Source organism: Cucurbita pepo, chromosome 17 (assembly GCF_057944985.1).
Source record: "Cucurbita pepo subsp. pepo isolate OVF chromosome 17, ASM5794498v1, whole genome shotgun sequence".
Classification (NCBI taxonomy): domain Eukaryota; kingdom Viridiplantae; phylum Streptophyta; class Magnoliopsida; order Cucurbitales; family Cucurbitaceae; genus Cucurbita; species Cucurbita pepo.
In genome coordinates, this window is record NC_141814.1 from 10,755,699 (window position 1) to 10,773,670 (window position 17,972).

The 17,972-nt window shown below is 36.0% G+C and overlaps 3 protein-coding genes across 5 annotated transcripts; 1 reads left to right on the forward strand and 2 right to left on the reverse strand.

The window, feature by feature from the left end:
* Positions 1-367: 367 nt before the first annotated feature.
* On the reverse strand, positions 368-3,887 carry LOC111778684 (uncharacterized). The gene is made up of 5 exons (XM_023658652.2): positions 3,032-3,887; positions 1,743-1,800; positions 1,554-1,637; positions 1,260-1,401; positions 368-930 (listed from the first exon to the last, which is right to left on the reverse strand). Exons 1-5 carry the CDS (start codon positions 3,519-3,521, stop codon positions 595-597), a joined length of 1,110 nt encoding a protein of 369 aa, XP_023514420.1. The 5' UTR covers positions 3,522-3,887; the 3' UTR covers positions 368-594.
* A 3,187-nt stretch (positions 3,888-7,074) lies between these two features.
* LOC111778685 (putative protein phosphatase 2C 60) lies at positions 7,075-12,163 on the reverse strand. 3 transcript variants are annotated; one of them, XM_023658653.2, is made up of 11 exons: positions 12,047-12,163; positions 11,340-11,463; positions 10,597-10,660; positions 10,359-10,467; positions 9,831-9,984; positions 9,444-9,569; positions 8,661-8,784; positions 8,424-8,500; positions 8,045-8,097; positions 7,624-7,678; positions 7,075-7,502 (listed from the first exon to the last, which is right to left on the reverse strand). In XM_023658653.2, the coding sequence occupies exons 2-11, from the start codon at positions 11,454-11,456 to the stop codon at positions 7,299-7,301; spliced, it is 1,083 nt and encodes a 360-aa protein (XP_023514421.2). In that variant the 5' UTR covers positions 11,457-11,463; positions 12,047-12,163; the 3' UTR covers positions 7,075-7,298. The 3 variants fall into 3 exon arrangements, with proteins under 3 accessions (XP_023514421.2, XP_086975377.1, XP_086975376.1); XM_087119251.1 differs by having other exon boundaries at positions 11,340-11,565; positions 12,047-12,144; XM_087119250.1 differs by having other exon boundaries at positions 11,959-12,072.
* A 3,141-nt stretch (positions 12,164-15,304) lies between these two features.
* On the forward strand, positions 15,305-17,303 carry LOC111778307 (shikimate O-hydroxycinnamoyltransferase). Its single transcript, XM_023658043.2, has 2 exons — positions 15,305-15,845; positions 16,080-17,303. The coding sequence occupies exons 1-2, from the start codon at positions 15,438-15,440 to the stop codon at positions 16,962-16,964; spliced, it is 1,293 nt and encodes a 430-aa protein (XP_023513811.2). The 5' UTR covers positions 15,305-15,437; the 3' UTR covers positions 16,965-17,303.
* Positions 17,304-17,972: the final 669 nt, after the last annotated feature.

Genomic DNA, 17,972 nt, shown 5'->3' on the forward strand with positions numbered 1-17,972 from the left:
TATTTTTTTGCAAATAAGTTGAGGAAAGGAACAATAATAGAATAGGATAAACAATCGCTTCATTGCCAATTTTCTATACAAAACAAATTGAGGCTTAAATTTTCACATTCACAACATTTGAATATCAATCAAACAGCCATTTGGCCTACCTTCAACCTTCAACACTATCGTGCAGTGCCTTGTCGTCTTGGTCTCGTGCCACATACGAGACGATCAAGATCCCAACGTCACCTAATAGTACAAGAAAAATAAGGCTCTTCACTACAAAAAGTGTATAAACTTCAGTCCACCAAGGATGCCTCCTCAAAAACAAGTGAATATCGACAATGATAACTCATGCTAGAAGTTAAAAGAGGAAGCAGCATCCTGGTTCAAAATGTAATTCTAAATGCAATAACCAAGCACATGCTTAAAGTAGTAAACTTACAGAACTGATTCTAGCTGTCTTCTGTATCCAAGTCAGTTTATACACAAAATATTGCTAACATTTACCCCATCATGGAATTTACAGGACATTACAAAAAAGGCAGAAGAAAAGAACTCTGGAAGTTAATTACACTGAGGCAAGGTTCAAGGGCGACCATGGCTTCTTCTTTATAGTTCCAAGTTTTTCAGAGCCTCTGGTATTTTCTCGATGATAGTAGGCTTGATGTCACCATCTCTTTCTCCTTTCTCTGTTGTCTCGATACATTCTGGGAATCTAAAACAACTGACGAGATGGTCGTTGGTTAACCCAGCCACCTGCATGAATGTGTAGATGACTGTTGGTCCCACACTTCGAAATCCTCTCTTTACGAGATCCTTGCTAATCACCTCTGCTTTCGACGTCTTATCAGGAACCTGCCGGGGATATCGGAATTGACTGATGGTAGGTTTGTGGTTGACAAAGTTCCAAACGTACACGTTGAAGGATCCAAATTCATCAATTACCTACAACACAATGAAGAAGAGATAAGAGTCATAGTCATTTCTTCTCCCTCCATCCCTCTCTCTCTCTCTCCTTTGATTGGTTTGAGATTAGACAGGGTAACCATTACATATAAACAAATCAAAGAAACCAAACCCAACCCAACCCAACAATGACCAGCATTGCAATGGAAAGACAAGAGATATGATAAGTTAAAAATCTTTGGGAGTATAGGTGCAAGACAAGACAAGAGTTCTCAAACAGAGCGCATTCAGATTCAGCACAGGCCATATGTCCGTTTTATGCAACATAAGAAACGAATAAACAAGTTTAAAGGAGAGTTAGCATCTACCTTGCACATTTGACGACCATTTTCAATGATAGCTCGCACCTTGGGTTCTGACAGTAAAGAGGTAGCAGCACTTCCAGGTGCAACCATCTTTTTCTCGTTTAATTTTGAAACAGCATTTGGATCAAAGTCCAAGAAGGTTTCCCTTAAAGTACAGATTATACAAGGTTAAGTCAAACAAAAAAAAAACAGATATCAATTTGGAAATATCATACTTAATAACCAGCCAAACGCCAATGATATAATGATACTACACTCACTTCTGAAATAATAATAAACTCAGCAGTAAACTGATACCTAAATAGATGTCTTTTTTTGAGGATGGTAGGCCACGTAAGTTCAGCTAAAGCACCCGATAGGCAAAGCAGTTCGAACAATTTTCTGCAAGTGGCGATCTTTTTAGTGATTAAAAGGAAAAGTTGATGAATGCAGATTGATGCAAGGATTGAAATAAGAAATCTGAAACTTCATCATATAGTTACGCACTTATCATCGTGAACTGGAACTCCCCATTCTTCATCATGAAAAGCAGCATAACATGGATCTAGCAAAGAAGGAAAAACAATCCTGCTTTAGAGCCCCAGCCAAACTTGAACAGTTCTTAGAAAGATAAAGCTAATACTCTAAAGTCTGAATGAGATAGGTAGCCTCAAGAAAATAAACGATGATGCGACCCACAAACAAGTAGTTGGTTACCATTTTCTGAATGAGAAGGGTTTGTTTCGGAAAGCAAAGGTGGAAAAGTCACTAAGATAGAGAGGAGAGATGACTATTTGTAAATTGCATAATGCATCTGCTTAAGAATCAAGAGATGAGCAAGATAATTTGATATTTATGCATTTTGTCAAATTTGATAGTCCACACCCTTCTGAGTATAACTTTTGCACGGTTTTGTCGAGGGAAAATATGTGAACAATTCTCATTGAACATTAAATAATTTACCATATTATTTCTTTAACTACTCTTGGGCCGCTGATAATCAATAAATCTATTTTGGATACCATTCGTTGAACAAATATCGAAATATGAGATCTTGATACATAAAGGGCTCAACAAAGTTTGGAAGCTAAATGGGATTCAATGTTTACATTACAACCACTCGTCAATAACAAAAAATGTCACTTGAGGCTAAAAGATCTAAAACTACATAACACATATATCAGCCCTTTCAGTTTGAAGTTTCCTATCATATATGAAAAAGAATGAAGAGAAGCAGTAAAGGGTCACTAGAGTATGGCAAATTATTCAGGCATCCACTCTATTCTCATGGTCAAGGGATCAAAAAATGTGTAGATCTTCTAAGTGGCAACTACATCACGACCGTCAATCCTAATGATTTCCCCTAGAGTATACAGGGCACGGTGAAAAATGAAGAGCCATATCAGATATCAGGAGGAAGACGAAAAATGAAGCGAAAATCAAACACTCAATATGATGAAAATTAAATGATAAGAACAGCAAAGAATCTGATAGAGTCCACCGCAAATTAGAACTCAATAGACCTAAAACAAAGATTTAATTGTACATTGCTTACTCAAAGTCTCGAAATTTGATAACTATAGTCCTTTATGGGCATGAACAGAATCGATCTACAACCCATATTGATATAATGAAACCCATTCCCTCATCTACTAATCAACTTGACACTGCGTATCACTGACTAAAGAGCAATGCTGATAAGATAAGACACTATTTTTGGCTAACAGAAACAAACATTAAAAAAATGGTCCGAGTAGAATGAACAAGCAGATTCAACCAACTTAAACACACAGTACCTGTATTAGAAGTTACCCAAGCGCATCGTTTTTTGGGCTCTAAGCAACCAACTGTATTCGCCACCGCCACCACACTTTCAGCACCAACCTTTTCAACGGCCTTTTCAGCCCTCTTTACCGAACTACTAGACTTTCTCCTCAAATTAGGACCGCGCTGCCTCGTACCTCTAGCGCTAGATGCTCGACTATTAAACGAATCAGACGATGCATCAGAAGAACACGATGCATTCATCGAGAGGGTAAGAATCGCCTGGTGGCGGTCCTGTTGCCTCAAAACCGATGGCACTGTAGTAACACATTGAGGCGGCGACAATGGCACCCTCTTGTCCTTTGATTCAGCTTCTTGGTGAGGCTTTTCAAGCTTCTTCAATGGCTTCACCCCGGATTTTCTAGTCTCTACAGTTCGTGCTTTGTTCCCGGTAGGCCCAAGTACCGGTCGGGAATCGGAATCCGCCACATTCATAGACCGGATTCTCGGAGGGCCTGACATTTCAGCGAAAATTGGGGCGGCGTGAAAATCAACCAGGATTCAGATTAAAGAAGCAAAAACAAGAGAATCCCACTAGTTCATTGGAGGCAACAAGGTGGAAATGGGTTTGAAGTTGAACAGTAGGGTTGAGGAGTGAACTGTGAGAAGGGAAGAGACAGAACCCTAGGTGGGGCCGAGAAATGGAGCCACATTGATGAACAAAAAAGAGCTCAGAGAGCGAAAAACTTATCTGGAAGTGGATGATGAGAAATTCGGAACGGCCATGATTGTGTTTGCGAGTATGAAAATCAAACGGGAAACTAAGAGAGAGAATTTAGAGAGAGAGAGAGAGAAGGAGAAAGAAAATAAGGGAAAGTGGAACGAAATTGTTTTTAGGGTTTACTTACAGGAAATTTTTTGTTCGACTTTCCTGCTGGAGAAAGCAACGAATCGAGAGAGAGACGGTGACAGAAAGGGAAATGACAAACCACTCGTCAACTGACACGTAAGCGTCAGTGGGGGCTACGCGCCTTGAGCTGGATAAAATTATTCAACTTATCAAAATCAACTCTGTAATTTTGGTTAAACTATGCCTTTGAGATCCGAATTTTGGTCTGAAAATTCGAATTATTACGTAATAAATAAAATTAGTTTAATTGTATTTAATAAATTATTTACTTAATAAATAATTGATACATTTTTAAACCTTTTGTAAAATTAGTTGATTTATTAGGGATAAGTTTGGTAGAAATGTTAGAAACCTATAGGACATTTAATTTTATATTTCTAAAAAAAATTCTGAATAAACATGGATAAAAATATAATGTGTGTATATATATATATAATTACTGTCAGGAGTGTATACCAGTTTTAAAATTTTTTTATCAGATTTTGGTGTGCATGACCCTACGTAACGATTAAAAACGGACAATATTTACTAATAATAATTTTAAAAATTAAATGATTATAAAATTTTTTATCTATTAATACACTATAAATTAGAGTCTGCTAGTTTGTAAATTCTAAATATTTATCCGATAATTGATTTGTGTATTATTTATATTGTATATATGTTTTTTTATGGTACATAAATAAATAATAATTCATTTTAAAAATATTTTTCAAAAAAAATTAATTTAATTTAATTTTTATATTTAAAGAATTTATAATTAGTAAATTTTGTGTCTAATAGATGATTTTTAGGGATTCTATTAGACATAAATCAAATTTTATATATAATAGATCAATTAATTTTTTAACAAAAACACTTCATTAAATCGATATTTAATAAATAAAATGCATGATTAAACTTGTAATTTAATATATTTAAAAAATATATTAATATTTACCCAATGGGTTAAAAAAAAATTAGAATATATAACATGCAATTAAATGGTATGATTGGTGTCTTGGAATTATTAAATCAGTCTTTGCCTTTTTTTCTTTTGAGTTAATTATTAAATCATTCTTAATTATAAGTAATTATATCCTATAACAGTATTTTATTAATATATGACCATCATTATGTTCTTTATTTATTTTTATTAACATAAATCATAGAAGATTGCCGTAATTAGAATGTTACTAAATATTAAAATTATTAAAGGTTAATTTTTAATTATTAATATAACATCGTGGATAAATAAAATTTTAAAAGAATAACTCGGCAACTCAATGTAACTCAATCTGGTTGGGTTGTAAACTTTATTCGAATTGCTCGGTAAAATTTTTTGAGTTGGTCCATAAAAATTTTCAAATCCAACCCATGTAAACCTCTAATAATTTTATTCGTGATCATGTATAAATAAAAATAAAAAAAATTAAATTAAGAAAAAAGAATGTGAGAATTATATATTTATAGCATACTATTATCTTATTATAAATTAAAAATGGTCACCTTCACTTCAATTTCATAAAATGACAATTATACTTTATTCATAATTTTGATTAAACCAAGGTGGATTAGATTAATTGTCATAATCAAATCAACCTTCAAGCTAATTTTGTCCATTTATGTCTAATTAAACAAATTAATAATCAAATCAATCCAATTTTCCTAAAAAGATAAAAGAATGGAATATGATAGTATGCCCTTTCATTTTAGTTTAGCCACCATGGATAAGGATAAAACTAGCATCGACCGACGTGTGTTATCTATCGGCTAAGTTTGAATTGGACATCGTGAGCTAACATGATATAAAATATATATTATCAACTCAAAGGTTGTGATACGGTTTAATTGTTTATGTTTCAAATTATATTTTTCTAAATTAGCCAAGTACACTTGTAGGAGTGTTCAACAAACTCAATGATCCAATATAATGAACGGGTGGGACGGAGTTGGAGAATATAATACTCTTCATCATCCCTGTTTAGGTGGCGAGAAAGAAATCTCTCTACGCTCACTTGTCATTCTCTGTTTAAACATAAATTTTCTACCATGTTCAGAGGAGTTAGTCACCCGCTTTCTTATACTTCTCCTCTACAACCTCCTTCAATTTCTCGAGACCAAAACGTCGAGCTGAGGAATGGGCTACCTGAGAAGGCTGCGATAGGGCCTCATGGTACCCAAATCAAGAAAATGAGCCTTGAAGGCATCAAAGATTAGAGGCATTTGGTTTAAATGTTTGAGACAAGAAAAAGCCTTGCTCTTGATGCATTCACGTCTAGATAAACGTAGCTCACCCTGTCTCTGGCTGCTGTCATAAACAAAAACACTGCATGTCCAAGCCCTGCTAGCTTGGTTGACAAGACCATGCCATAGTACCTGTCCTCGAACAAGTTAGCACCACTCAAATCATCTCATTTTCTCCAGTTCAGTTCTCACACCAATCTCAACATCTATGGACCCAAAAATTATCTAACGTGACTGACCTAATAACCACCGGATACAAGTTCAACCATTGTTTGAAATATTTAAACTTTATTCTAAATTTTAAGATTCATTGTTGCAAAGGAGAGTGACCAACCTCGAGCAATCTAACCATGTTAGTATATAAGGGTGTTCATTGGTTGGGTAAGTCAAGTTAGGACATTTTTTAAATATAACGTAAATTTTGAAGAGTCTATAAACTTTTTTTAAGTATGATCATAAGTTGCCGTTTAAATTAAACAAAAATATTGAAAAGGGAAGAAAAATAAGATTAATTGAATAATCATTAAAAAAAAAAACAAAAATTAAACTTTTAGCAAAATTGAGAAAAGGTGGATGAACGTGTGAACCACACCACCATGATATGAAAAGATCTAAAATGTAAATATATGAAATCTCTATCAAAATTAAACACAAAATTGAAAAGAACTATGGAACATTTTCAAAAGTTAAAAAATCTACTCAACACAAAATTTAAAGTTTATGACTCAAACTCAACCAAAAATTTAGGACGATACGAGTTCTTTACCCATCGAGCTTAGGATAAGTGATCGGTCGAGATCAAGTTCATTCAATCTTTTCAAGAAGAAATACAATTTATACCCTTTTGTTCTTCATTTTTTCAACTTTCCATACATGAGTCATAACGTCGTGTGAAAATGCAAGCACAGGTAACGATCCCCTCGAGATGAACATTAGCAGTAAAGAAACGAGAGTGGTCAGGATTTCACAAAAGAGAAATTTACTTTACAAAACAAGTTCACTCCTTGACAAGCAATCAACTAATGGAAAATAAGTGCATTAATGAGAACAATGTACTCACTGGTAGATCTCGAACTGATTGGTGAGCTTCATCTAAAAACAGCATCAATGGCCACTCCTCACTGGTCTGAGAGCCCGTGTCATTGGTTGTATATTCGTATCGTCTATTCGGTTTTAGAAGAGCCTTCGTTATCAGATCTAAGTTGATTGGACGATGAAGGCAGCTCCTCAGCAGAAGCAGCATTTGGGTTGAAGGGTTTCTTAAACTGAACCAAGATCATGGTCATGTTGTCACATCCTTCACCACCAGCTGAAGGTGCCAAACATCTGTCAAATACTCTCTCGCAAATAACTGAGAGTTTGCTTTCCTGCATATTTAGACAAATTGGAATCAGTATATAGAGTCTATGCTAGCTTACGTGCACCTCGATTAATCTCGGTATGATCCTATCATTTAACCACTAATAAAAAGTCTTAACACGAACTTACTGTTTTTAGTTGATCTCCGATGTAGTCAACCAGTTGTTGGCTAGACATGCAATCCCTGTGCAGAGAGAGATGGTCAGTGGTTTACATTTTTGTACAGTCAATAAAACCAAATAAATGCACATCTAACATTATACTCATTGAATAGGTTGCTTCCATAGGAAGAACATCAATGTTATCAGTTTAGGAAGTCTCAGAACTACAATGCTGAATTTTCCTGCTAGTACAAGTAGAAGTGGGACTATTAAAATCCCAAGCATAAATTATTTCAAGTCAATTAGACTTTATCAATTAAATTGCTCCATCACATCATTACAGAAGGATAGTGATCGGGTACGTGCTTGTGCAATATAATTCAAAGGGCTAAGTGGTTCGAACTTAGAGGGATTATTTAGCCCATAAAAGCACATATTCTCAAACTTACCAGATCCCATCACAGGCAATTACAAGAAACTCGTCATCCTCACAAAGCTCAACCTAATTACGAAAAGAAAAAAACAAAGAGAGAGATCAAGAGAAAGGAATGAAAGGGATTAAAAAGAAAATAATGAAATCCTTCCAAGAATAATTAGCTTCAGGCTTCAGTAAATCATATACTACCACCAAAACTAATGTCAATCATGTAAATTCCCAAAATTTAATAATTGACTTCCAAAATGGTATCAGTTAAACTATAAGAATGAGGAAAAAAATTATCTGATGAGTTCATCTTGAACAAGAAAATTGCTGCATAAGAATAATTAAAAAGAACCATATAAATATTTAACACCCTAGCGGAAGTATTGAAGACGTTAAACACATACAGTTGTTACATCTGGGTTGGCTGTTACAATCTGCTTTTCTGCAGGCATACTTTTGTTCTGCTTAAATTCCATGTCTCCTGTAAAAACATGGTACCAAATAAATAATAGCCACGGAAGGAGATTCTCAATTTATAGTCCAAATTTAGAACGACTGTGAAAGTATGCCCCCATAGCCTAGGCACATGCTCTCCCCAAAGTATACTTCAATCTTAGAACTAAGACATAGATAGCATGCACCTATAGCTCGTGCCAAGTTGAGACTTCCATTGACACGACCAACTCGGATGAAACCACCAGCTTTCAGAATCCTGTCCTTCTCAACCTCAAGATCAGGCTTGTGATCTTTAGATAGATTATATGCCTGTGAAGAAGATGTTAGGTGGAGCACTAGACGCCCATGAAAATATCTCGATTATTCAAATTATTCTGCCTAATTTGTGGTGCTTTTCATGACACTAAGGGAATCATATTTCGGTAATACTATCAGAATTGTTATATTCATATACATTTAATGATTCTTCACTCACAGCTTGTTATGCAAATTCACTAATCAGAGTTAAAGTACTTGTATTTCCGGCAAGAAATTTCGGAGCAATCTGATTAAGAAGCAGTGGAACAGAAATTGAGAGTTAGTCATCATCTCTGCAATTAGCATATCCAATAGTCTGCCTATCCCAACTCACCTCTCTCCGAATTCAACGACATTAAACCAAACTGACATAGAAATTTAACCGGCTATTCGTCTAACAAAACCAATATTCAGATAAAGTAAAACGAAATAAGTTGGGGCAAAGGAAATGAGAACAAAAATAGTTGAAATATATAAGGATATGTTAACGATCACATATTTACACATCCAATCGGTTATATCTTCAGACTTCTTATTACTTTTCAAAACCTCTAATCGGTTTTATGATAATACTTCAATTGGTTACTGTATTCACACTCCTAATCAGGAAGATATATGTCACTGTTAAGCACATGTAAATCAAATGAGAGATGTCTTTCTGATAGAAATACCTGGCCCTTTCTGGAAATGACACAGCGAGAATCACCAGCATTTGCTACCACAAGTTGGTTATTTCGAATGATTGCAACACAAGCTGTGCTTCCAGCATTTGGTCCATGAAAGTCAGAGTGAGGTCCCTAGTTAGCAATATCACCTCCTCACTTTAATTGAATCCATGCCCAACAATATATGTACAATTGTTTCATAGCAAATTTAACGCAAAACAAACTGAAGTTACTACAAATCAATGCTAAAGAAATACAGTTAGTAAACTGCAAATTGCATCCAACTGGACACAGGAAAGAGGGGGACTACCTCTTCTACAAACGCATGTCCACCTCAAAACAGAAAAGGAAAGTAAATACACCATAGCAACCGGGAATTGTGCATAAAAATACCTCCTCCGCAGGCCAATTGTCCACTTGGTTGTTAGCTTCGCTACTCTTGGGCGACCATATAAATCCTTCTATCATACCAGAAATCTTGTCCATTTTGTCTCCCAAAACAGCTAACTCTCTCCATCCCCTCTGTCCAAGCATCATCTCATCCATTCTGCACCATTTAAGATTGTCAAAAGAAGGAGGCAGGCTTTCCATTTTTTACAAAATCGGGTCTTTCAACCAACAAGGGTGGAAGAGGGGAAGCAAAAACCACATTATATCAGGATTTGGAGACTGTGCCCCTATTTATTTCAATTTAATTAATCTTTGTTACCAAATGGTCACAAATAAGTAGTGCATCAAATGAAATCCACAACTATAAAACTGTCAACGACTATGACAGTAGAAAGCCCAAACAAACATGATGCACTAGTTATTTCATCGTGATCCATAAAATAAAGAGATTTCCCCCTACTTAATCCAGGACAATGACTATAACCATCTAAAATACTGGGTAGACTAAAACAAAGCCAGCGGACTAATAACCTGAGAAAGGACTTCTGTAATGAAGTTCCCACATCTCCAGCCATGTATGATTCATGCTTGAGCACCTGTCCGTGAAGGTACTTGGCACAGAACTTAGAAACTGCTTTACCTGCATTTTAATAGAATTTGTAGGGGGGAGAAAAAAAAAAAGGGCATCACAGAAGTGCTAGTACATATCAATCAACAAATATTTGATGGTAAAATAGAGAGAGATGCTGCTCAAAGGACAGAAGCTAACCTCCATGGCCATCATAAACACCAAAGAAAGATGTTGATGTGTCCAAATCTAGACAGGCTGCATGCTGAAACTTAAGTAGGGTGAGATCGGAACAATCCATATGTAACACACAACATAACAGAACTCAAATATTGCTCCTTTTAAAATGTGCAGAATGCAGATCAGTTTCGGAGAATTCAAAAGATAGTTCCACTCCCAAACTTAACAACAATCTCAATTTCAGATGAACCATCTCCACAGACCACAGCAAGCTACAGTGAGTTTGAGTAGGTAGTAGATTTCCAAATAAAATGCAGGCACTGTCCAGTAACGCATCAGACAGAAGCCTCCCAAATGATTGGAAATTATTAAAAGTGTAAGACTGATGATCATTTTGCTCCACCCAATTCCAAGAGTTGTTAAACATAAAACTAAACTCCCAAATTTTCATGGCATTGTAGATCTTATGATGCAAACTCTCTGTTCCAATGCACCAAGAGGAGTGCTTATAAAGAACACAGGTGACAGCACATACAGTACCACTACAAAAAGATAAACCGAATAGAATATTCTATTCAGAAGTTTTCAAAATGCATACATTGCAACTTCCTACAGATAATATAGTCCAAAGCAGGTTCATCCTATGATATATTAATTTGAATGGATGGCAGTATGCAATAGAGTGCATGATGAACAACTGAGTACAATAACATGGCACAGACTTCAACGTCGAAGGGAACGGATACAGTAGAAGGAAAACTCACAGCATCTTCCATGGTTGCACGCCACCCTTGCATAGAGGAAAGGCCGTACCGAAGTCTTTCGTTCTCACCATCATCCGAGGCCTTTTCTGTTTTGGGGGAGCTCAGATATATCCCCATTTTCAATCTGGAATTAGAGAAAAACCATGAATCAGCAAAAGGTCACCCCCTCACAGAAAAATCATTTGTAGGCAGAGTTCACATCATTTCCAAGGGGAAGGGGGAAAAACTGAAAGGATCAATCTAATTGTCAGAGACTAATCGGAGTAAAACGGTATCCGTCCGTCCCAATGCATTTTCTCAAGAAAAATAATACAAAAACCAATAGGTTCCGAACTTCCAACTAAAACACATCGAAATGTTCATTTCTCACAACACCATCCCTCCATCTTCCAAACTGTCGTTTAGGTTTCAGAGCAGACACAAGATTCAAACAAAAGAAAATACAACATACAACATACATCCATACATACTTCGGAAACTCCCTCCAAATCAAGTCAGAATCAAAATCAAAACTAACAGCGACCGAAGAATGATGCCTCCACAAATTCTTGGCAAACAAACAGATCATATGAACGAAAAGAAACTCCAAAGAAACAGAGATCGGAAAATCAAGAAATACCTCCACGATCAAATTCAATCAGATTCAGTAAACAAAACAAACTAGAAGAAACGAAAGCAAACAAACAAAAATTGAGGGAGCCCCTCACCCGCCAAGCGCTTCGAACACTAGTTTCAGCGGAGAGAGGAAGAAGAGAGAACTATATTTTAGTGTTGTCTTTTTTTTTTTCTTTTTTCTTTTTTTTTTTTTTTTGTTCCTTCGAAAATGTTAGACCCTTCGGTTGGGTTTTAATTATTTATTGTATGAAGATAAATCAATTCAATACCCGATATTTTCCGACTGAAATGAAGCAGGTACGGCACGTGTCCTGCACATGTATTCAGTTTCAAATTATGGGCTGTGCAGCCCATACATCTTTAAATTTCAGCCCATTGAGGCCCAAACATATCAGGAATTGGGCCACGTTTCCACTTGTGGGCTTTTTTGGATCACAGGCTCTAATGGGTTTGGACCGTAATAAGGAAATTACAAAATTTGTCACATAAAACATTTATTTTAAATAGCTTTTTTTTTTAAATTTATTAACAAATATTAATAATTTATTTCATGAATTTTGTATGATTTAGTCCTTATCTTAAATTTTATAATACTTTAACCTATGAACTTTAATATATAAAGAAATTGAATAATAATTAATTATTTATGATATTTTAAATGGTCTTCTAAATTTCTTACTTTATGAAAATTAAAGATATTTAAACTATAGCATAAAAAAAAAAAAAAAAAAAAAAACTTTATTGTCCATGGAAATGGAAACATTATCCTAAACTGTCAAAGAAAAAATTGTACTTTTTTTTTTTACAAATAAAATAAAATATTATCCGAGACACCATTATTTAAATAATAAAAAATAAATAAAAATAAATTGTAAGATATTTTATGCAATTTGCATGGCCAATAAATGAGTCGGTACCAACCAATCTCTTCTTTTAAAAAAATAGCCTCTCAACTCCAGCCACAATATATATATGTATATATATGTATGTATGTGTATATATATATATATGTATGTATGTATGTATATATATGTATGTATATATATATGTATGTATGTATATATATGTATGTATGTATGTATATATCATACATATGATAGGATAAGATAATAATGGTAATAAATATGATGGATAAGTTCTTTGTTTTTTTTTTTTTTTTTTTAATTTTAACGGGAAAATTGAGGTACTTGTTCGTGAAGGAGGTAAGTAAACAAACACCTATTCCATTTACAGAGCTCAATCAGTCTCATTCAGCTTGAGTCGACCCTCTTTCCTTTTAGTCTCCACCGTAAAGAAAGCATAGGGCAAGTATTGAATATGCGAGTTCATTAAGGAGAATGATGAAGGGAAAGAAAAAAGGTTCTAACCCTCTTTCCGTTTATTCAAAGACTAGTAACTCTCAGGCTGCCTTTAGTCTTTACTTGTTCTTTAGGTTTAATAAGGTTAAGATAATTCATCTTTAGTCAATCTTTGCTTTGTTGTTCAATATACTAGAAAGGTAACAATCTACTCTCACTCACGTATATAGTAGAATAGACAGACAGAGTATTAAGGTTCCAACAATGGAATAGAGCTTTCTTGGATTGAATGAGTGAAGTAGGTTAGGTAAGAGCTTTCTTGAGGATTGAATGAGTGCAGTAGCGAGGGGAATACCCATACCAGTGAGGGAGTGAAACCCTTGTTGTAGTTTGAGGAGAGGGGAGAAACTGCTCGACTGTAAAGGAGAGGGAAGGGCAGGAGGAGCAGCGGATCCAGTAAATTTAATAATAAATGTAACATCTTAATAACAATTATTTATTTATTTATTTTTCAATAATATTGATTTTGCAGCTTATACGAGAAAAAACAGAATGATTGATCTATCAGAAGATAAGAAGAAATTGGGTTGAATCCTAATCTCACCCCTCGACCTCTCAACGATGCATGTCTTTAATTCGATCCAGACCATTTTTAACCCAATTTACAAAGGAAGCAAGAAAAGAAAAAGCTCGAGATTATATAAATATATCTTTTGTGAATAGATTTGAAAATATTATTATAAAAACAATACCGAGTGAAAAATAGAATTGGGATAGAATGTTCAATACTCACCATATTTAAATAGGATACAAAACACCAACTAATACATACAAATAAGGAAAATATAAACTAACTAAATCTTGATAATAAAATAAAATATACTACAAATCAAATTATAAAGAGAAAAATATTATTTGATTACGATTTCATTTATGTCGTTTCTCCCTCAAACAAATTTATCGTAATTATTATGGGAATATAGCGGGTGCTCATATATAGTTCACCTTAAAATTAAAGGAAATACTACAATTAAATTATTATTGTTTTTATTTTTCTTTTATGATATTTCCTTTTCAGGCAATACCATGCCACCAAATTTATTTAATACGGATCGAACTTGGCACGTGTAAAACCAATTGCCATCCGATTGCAAATTGGGCATAAATTTCATTGCATTTACACCCCACGGCCCCCGACCCACCTCCACACTGCAACCTTCACTCGTTCCTGTCTATTAAATTTTCAATATTTAAATTATATATAAATTTAAGATTTATTAGAGTACTATATTTAGATATTTTAATGTACATTAATTAGAATATAATAAGGAACAGAGATAGACCATAATGAGAATTTACCAATTTATTGGCATGACTAACTTCAGGGCCTTGATACAATGTGAAACGAACATGACTCTTCACAATTATATGATATTATCCACTTTGAGTGTAAACTCTCATGACTTTGCTTTGAGCTTCTCCAAAACGTCTCATACCAATAGAGATAATACTCTTGTATTATAAACCTATGATCATTCCCTAAATCAGCCAATGTGGGACTTTCATTATCCAACAGTGTGTTGAGGATTATTGAGAGTGAGTCCCGCATTAGTTAATTTAGTGGAAGATCGTGAGTTTATTAGTGAGGAATATTACCTCCATTGGTATAAGGCCTTTTGAGAAGCCTAAAGCAATGTCACGAGAACTTATGCTCAAAGTGAACAATATCATACAATTATGGACAATCATGTTCCTTTCACATGGTATGAAGGCCCTGAAGACTCCAAAAGAAAAGGAGTCAGCCTTCTATTAATTAAAAAAGTGTTGAAATATTATAGTATGTCTCTGTTACTTATTATATTCTAATTAATGTAATTTAAAATATCTAGTTAGGACTAGAATTTAAAAGGAGTATTTTAATAAAATAGATGAAAATTTTAAAAAATAAGGCTCTGCCAGGACGCGAAAACGCACCGTTTAATCTGGGTGCTGTTAGGTTGTCGTCGCTACCAAACTCCCGTCTATATATTCTATCCACGGAAAAAACGCTTGTGTGTAAAAAGGACACGTGTCGGTTTCCGATTCCTTTATTTATACGCTCACTCCCTTTGGTACTGTCTCAGGGCGTCGTTCGTCGTTGTTGATTTCAGTTTCTCAGTGCCGATCAGCTGATAAAACGATCAAGATGATTATCACCGTGAAGGATTCGACGATGGTGAGACCAGCGGCGGAGACACCGCGCCGGAGTCTCTGGAACTCGAACGTCGATCTGGTGGTGCCGAGTATCCACACGCCGAGCGTCTACTTCTACCGACCAACCGGTGCTTCCAATTTCTTCGACAGTCAGATTCTCAAGGATGGCCTAAGCAAGGCGCTGGTGCCGTTCTATCCAATGGCTGCACGGTTACGGCGCGATGAGGACGGTCGAATCGAGATCGATTGTAACGCTGAAGGTGTGCTTCTTGTCGAGGCTGAGACGACGGCGATTATCGATGATTTCGGTGATTTCACGCCGACGTTACGGCTCCGACAACTTATTCCGGCCGTCGATTATTCCGGCGGAATCGAATCGTATCCGTTGTTGGTGTTACAGGTACCACACATTCCGTGCCTCGTTTCTATTTGTCGTTGCTTTACTTTTCTGAGCGTCATTATTTTTCCTGCTTTTTGTTATGGAAATGATTGTTTATATTTATTGTTGTATATTCTTTTTGTACTGTTATATTATTTACTTTTAAACTCATGATTATTTTTCGAATTAACCAATATGGGACTTGCTCCCCTAATTCTCATTATAGAATAATCGGATTGATTTCGTTGTATGCAGGTGACTCACTTCAAATGTGGAGGAGTTTCGGTCGGTGTCGGAATGGAACACCACCTGGCCGATGGCTTCTCTGGTCTCCACTTCATCAACACTTGGTCCGACATGTCGCGCGGCCTCGACCTCAAGCTCTCACCATTCATCGACCGGAGCCCTCTCCGAGCGCGGGATCCACCTCAACCAATTTTTCGACATGTCGAATACCAACCGGCTCCGCCCATGAAAACCCCGGTCCAACCCGACCCGGAAGGGACCACCGTCTCCACCTTCAAATTGAGTCGCGAGCAGCTCAATCTACTCAAAGCCAAATCCAAGGAAAACGGCAACACTACCAACTACAGCTCCTACGAGATGCTCTCTGCCCACGTCTGGCGGTGCACGTGCAAGGCACGTAACCTGCCGGAAGATCAGGACACTAAGCTCTACATTCCCACCGACGGCCGTGCCCGGTTACGCCCGCCGCTTCCCAACGGCTACTTCGGTAACGTCATCTTCACGGCGACGCCGGTAGCCGTCGCAGGGGAACTGATGTCGAAACCGACATGGTTCGCCGCTGGCAAGATCCACGAAGCTTTGATTCAGATGGACAACGATTATTTGAGATCAGCTTTGGACTATCTCGAGGTTCAGCCGGACTTATCGGCGTTGGCTCGTGGGGCTCATACTTTCCGGAATCCGAATTTGGGGATCACGAGCTGGGTTCGGCTTCCGATTCACGACGCCGATTTCGGGTGGGGCCGGCCGATTTTTATGGGCCCCGGCGGAATTGCGTACGAGGGATTGTCGTTTGTAATCCCGAGTGCTTCCGACGACGGCAGCTTATCGGTGGCCATTTCTCTCCAGACTCAACATATGAAGGCGTTTGAGAAGCTGTTCTTTGATATCTGAGCAGGTTAACCGGAGGACTGTTACAGACGGCAGTGGATTTTTCCGGTACGGCGGAAGAAGTTTGAAAGAATGGTAGGCGGAGTTTTTACGGGTACTTTTTCTCTGTTATTTTGGGTGTTTTTCAGTGCAAGTTTAAACGGCGTCGTTTCCGCTGTCTAGTATTTTTAATTGTAGAGACCTTCCGGTCAAACGTAATAATAGTGGACGGGGACCGAAATTTCTGAACGATTTTGTAGTCCGATTATTTATTTAATTTAATGCTCATGTGGAATTTAGATTCACATTTTTTAATCATACGTGGCTGCACAGGGGACCACTATTAAATGCCTCACCTTGAAATGATTTATTCAGCCATTGTTACGTACAAAAATGTGTACAGGTTCTAGCCACATAAAGTAGTGGACAATGTTTTGAAAAACTTACCACATATTTAAAATTTTAAATCGTGTACATTATCCTTGTCTAAATTAAGGTTAGTTTTTTTTTTTTTTTTTAATGTCCTATAATTTTAATTTGTTTTTTAATTAAAAAATATAATAAGTCACCGAACACTTTTACTCCTAATATCTAACTTATTGACCCCAAAGTTTAACGTTTTATCCCGACATTAAATTCAACTTTAAATGAGCTATTTACCAAGAAAATGAGCTATTTACCAAAATCTAAAATAATTTTATTATTCTTCCTCGTGAATAATACTTTCAATCTTGTTTTTTAAGTTATACTTTTTTAAGTTAGGTAATTGTGTTCTCTATACTTCTAAATATTACCTTATTAGTACGTTAAAATTAAGAAATCACGACAAATAACATATTGATGGTGTTAATATAACACATGCGGAACCAATTTGGATCTAAGACGCTTTTAGAACATCAATTATAGTAAATAAGTAGCATGTTCATAAGTATCAAAACTTGATTGGTTTAGATATTAACCTTTTGTAGTTCAAACTCCTTTTTCCTCACGAACCGGTTTCGAACCACCACTAGTGTCTTCTCCACTATCCTC

Bases quoted from the DNA above. Each gene is read 5' to 3' on its own strand.
- LOC111778684 (XM_023658652.2), bottom strand. From the start codon at position 3,521: ATGTCAGGCCCTCCGAGAATCCGGTCTATGAATGTGGCGGATTCCGAT. The intron at 1,801-3,031 runs GTACTGTGTGTT...CTTCTTTGCTAG, and splicing joins TTGGGTAACTTCTAATACAG to ATCCATGTTATGCTGCTTTT. The intron at 1,402-1,553 runs GTATCAGTTTAC...CTGTACTTTAAG, and splicing joins AAAAAAAGACATCTATTTAG to GGAAACCTTCTTGGACTTTG.
- LOC111778685 (XM_023658653.2), bottom strand. From the start codon at position 11,456: ATGGGGATATATCTGAGCTCCCCCAAAACAGAAAAGGCCTCGGATGAT. The intron at 9,985-10,358 runs GTTATTAGTCCG...TAAATGGTGCAG, and splicing joins TTACAGAAGTCCTTTCTCAG to AATGGATGAGATGATGCTTG. The intron at 7,503-7,623 runs GTAAGTTCGTGT...CTAAATATGCAG, and splicing joins TCGGAGATCAACTAAAAACA to GAAAGCAAACTCTCAGTTAT.
- LOC111778307 (XM_023658043.2), top strand. From the start codon at position 15,438: ATGATTATCACCGTGAAGGATTCGACGATGGTGAGACCAGCGGCGGAG. The intron at 15,846-16,079 runs GTACCACACATT...CGTTGTATGCAG, and splicing joins ATCCGTTGTTGGTGTTACAG to GTGACTCACTTCAAATGTGG.